Raw genomic sequence first — 2,184 nt, 5'->3', positions numbered from 1 at the left:
TATATATAGACACACACACACAAATACAAATATATTTATATATAAATATTTAAGGTAAAAAAAACTCTTCTAGCGGAAACGTTTCTGTTTCACCTGGTTTAACTTCGTAAAAAGTCATTCTTAACGAACCTTATCTGATCATTAATTGATTAATACAGAAAGAAAAAAATCAAGAGATTATATATAACTAATCTTTGGGCTGCAGCCCTAATATTTATAATTTTTTCAATTAATTCAGTAATCTAAAGAGAAATCTTTAGATTACTGAATTAAAAAATATTTTTCTTTTATTCTGTATTTTATTAAACTGCAAATGTAAAAACATGTACAAATATATAAATGTTGTATATATAAATCCATTTAGTGTCGGAAGGACAATGTGAACGTATCAATCAGATGAATCGTTTCAGTCCTAAATGGAATCTGCTTATAGCGGTCCATAGCGAGCCAGTTTGAACACCATAAACGGTTGATTATTAATCAGTGATTATTAATTCCATTGTATTACAGTTGATCTTTCAAGTTCAGGTATTGAAAAAACACTTTTTTTATATACTTCATATTTTTAATAAAATTTTCATCCTTTTGATGAAAAAGTAGCTTTGACCTTTAAAGAGGAATGTTGAGCTGATGTGTCGTTACACCGCTAGTATAATAAAACAGATTATATTATTATAGCATCACTAGGGTGGAAAGACCTTCTGTTATGATCCCAGAGGAAGCTGCAAAGTGGGCGGAGCTTCTGCTACTGGTGTGCATCACAGTGCTGCCCCTCCTCCCTCCCTCACTGATAAGAACGGCAAATTATTATTTGGGAAAAATATAAGGCCTTGAAAAGCAGTCGTTTAATAATGTGGTGCTGATTTAAAGTGCAGTGGAGGATGTCTGCAGGGCCAGGAGGCCGGAGCAGCGAGCGTCGGCTCATCGCAGCGTTTGATCAGAATAGGAACAAAACAACCTTCCTAACAGAATAGCTGTCAATACCTTTAAATATGGAGGCACTTTTGTTACATTATTGCTGCAAAGAACTGATTTTGAAAATGAAAAAATATTCCAGATATAAAACCTCTTAATAAAAATGTTTTTAAAAGTATCTTTGCAGGATTCTCAGATTTAATTTTTTATATCATCTTTTAATCATTTTATTTTTTCCAATTTGATGTTTTCTAATTTATCTTTGTTTAGATTTAGCTCTGCTCACTTCCAGCGCAAACTCTCGCTCCTGACCAATAAAAGTGTTCCTTACGCCCAGCGGACCAATAGAAACGCGTCTTAGCTTCTCACCGCAGAGGAAAGCCCGCCTCCAGAAGTAAAAAAGGAAAGTGATCAGGAAAATGTCACAACAAAATAAACGAAAAATCTGAAAAAAGAAAATCTGAAGAAAAAAAATTTATTCTAAAAGAAAAAACTTTTTTTAATGAAATGCAAAAATATTACAAAAAAAAAGGATTGTGAAAAACAGTGAATACAATTTTGAAAATATGATAATTTGAAAAATTTAAATATGAGAAGAAAAACTAATTTAAAACTTTTCTTAGTTAAGACTTTTTTTTTTATTTCCATTTACAAAATGTGTTCTTTGCAAATATAAAAGACACAATATAAACTCAATTCTATAACACAAAATATTATATTTGCTTTAAATGAAATAGAGGGATAATTATTCATCACTCATAATCAAAGATGGTGGACGGCTTCTGGAGGAAAGCAAAACAAAAAGCTGAACTTTGTGACTTCCTCTTTCTTTTAAAAAGCATTTTTAGGTTCCATTACATCAGAAATGCAAGTCTGAAGTAAAACCGCTTCCTTTCATAAAGTTAATAATATTCTAGAAAGGAAGGACAAAGGACAGAAAAACAGAACTTTAAACAGTAAACCTTTTTTCCATAAATTAGACATTTCTGTGCTTGTCTCATTTATCGATCTGTTCTCCTCAGGCCTGCAGGGATTGGTCCAGTTCTGGAACGCTGAAGAACAAACCTCAGCGTTCATTGAACCAAACATCTGACTGGCAGCAGCAACAGCTGCCTCTGTGGAGAATTACAGCTCATAGAGTGAAAGGAAGAAACTGCTGCTTCCTGTGGGCATCCCTCAGGGGCCAGTTTGATTTTGGTTGATGACACTGGGAACCAGGAATGGATGGATGGATGGATGGATGGATGGATGGATGGATGGATGGATGGA

At 33.4% G+C, this 2,184-nt stretch overlaps 1 protein-coding gene across 1 annotated transcript in view; it reads right to left on the bottom strand.

Annotated features, from left to right (window-relative positions):
- Window positions 1-2,184, bottom strand: part of LOC107098133 (EH domain-binding protein 1-like) — a 19,525-nt gene that overhangs the window by 16,345 nt on the left and 996 nt on the right. Inside the window, exon 2 of the mRNA XM_015395618.1 lies at window positions 1,202-1,301. Coding sequence (XP_015251104.1) covers window positions 1,202-1,301 — 100 coding nt within the window. The remainder of the gene's footprint in view (window positions 1-1,201; window positions 1,302-2,184) is intronic.

Source organism: Cyprinodon variegatus, unplaced genomic scaffold (assembly GCF_000732505.1).
Source record: "Cyprinodon variegatus isolate N-32 unplaced genomic scaffold, C_variegatus-1.0 Scaffold750, whole genome shotgun sequence".
Taxonomy (NCBI): Eukaryota; Metazoa; Chordata; class Actinopteri; order Cyprinodontiformes; family Cyprinodontidae; genus Cyprinodon; species Cyprinodon variegatus.
The sequence above is the reverse complement of the archived record's forward strand: the minus strand, read 5'-3'. Positions and strand labels throughout refer to the sequence as shown.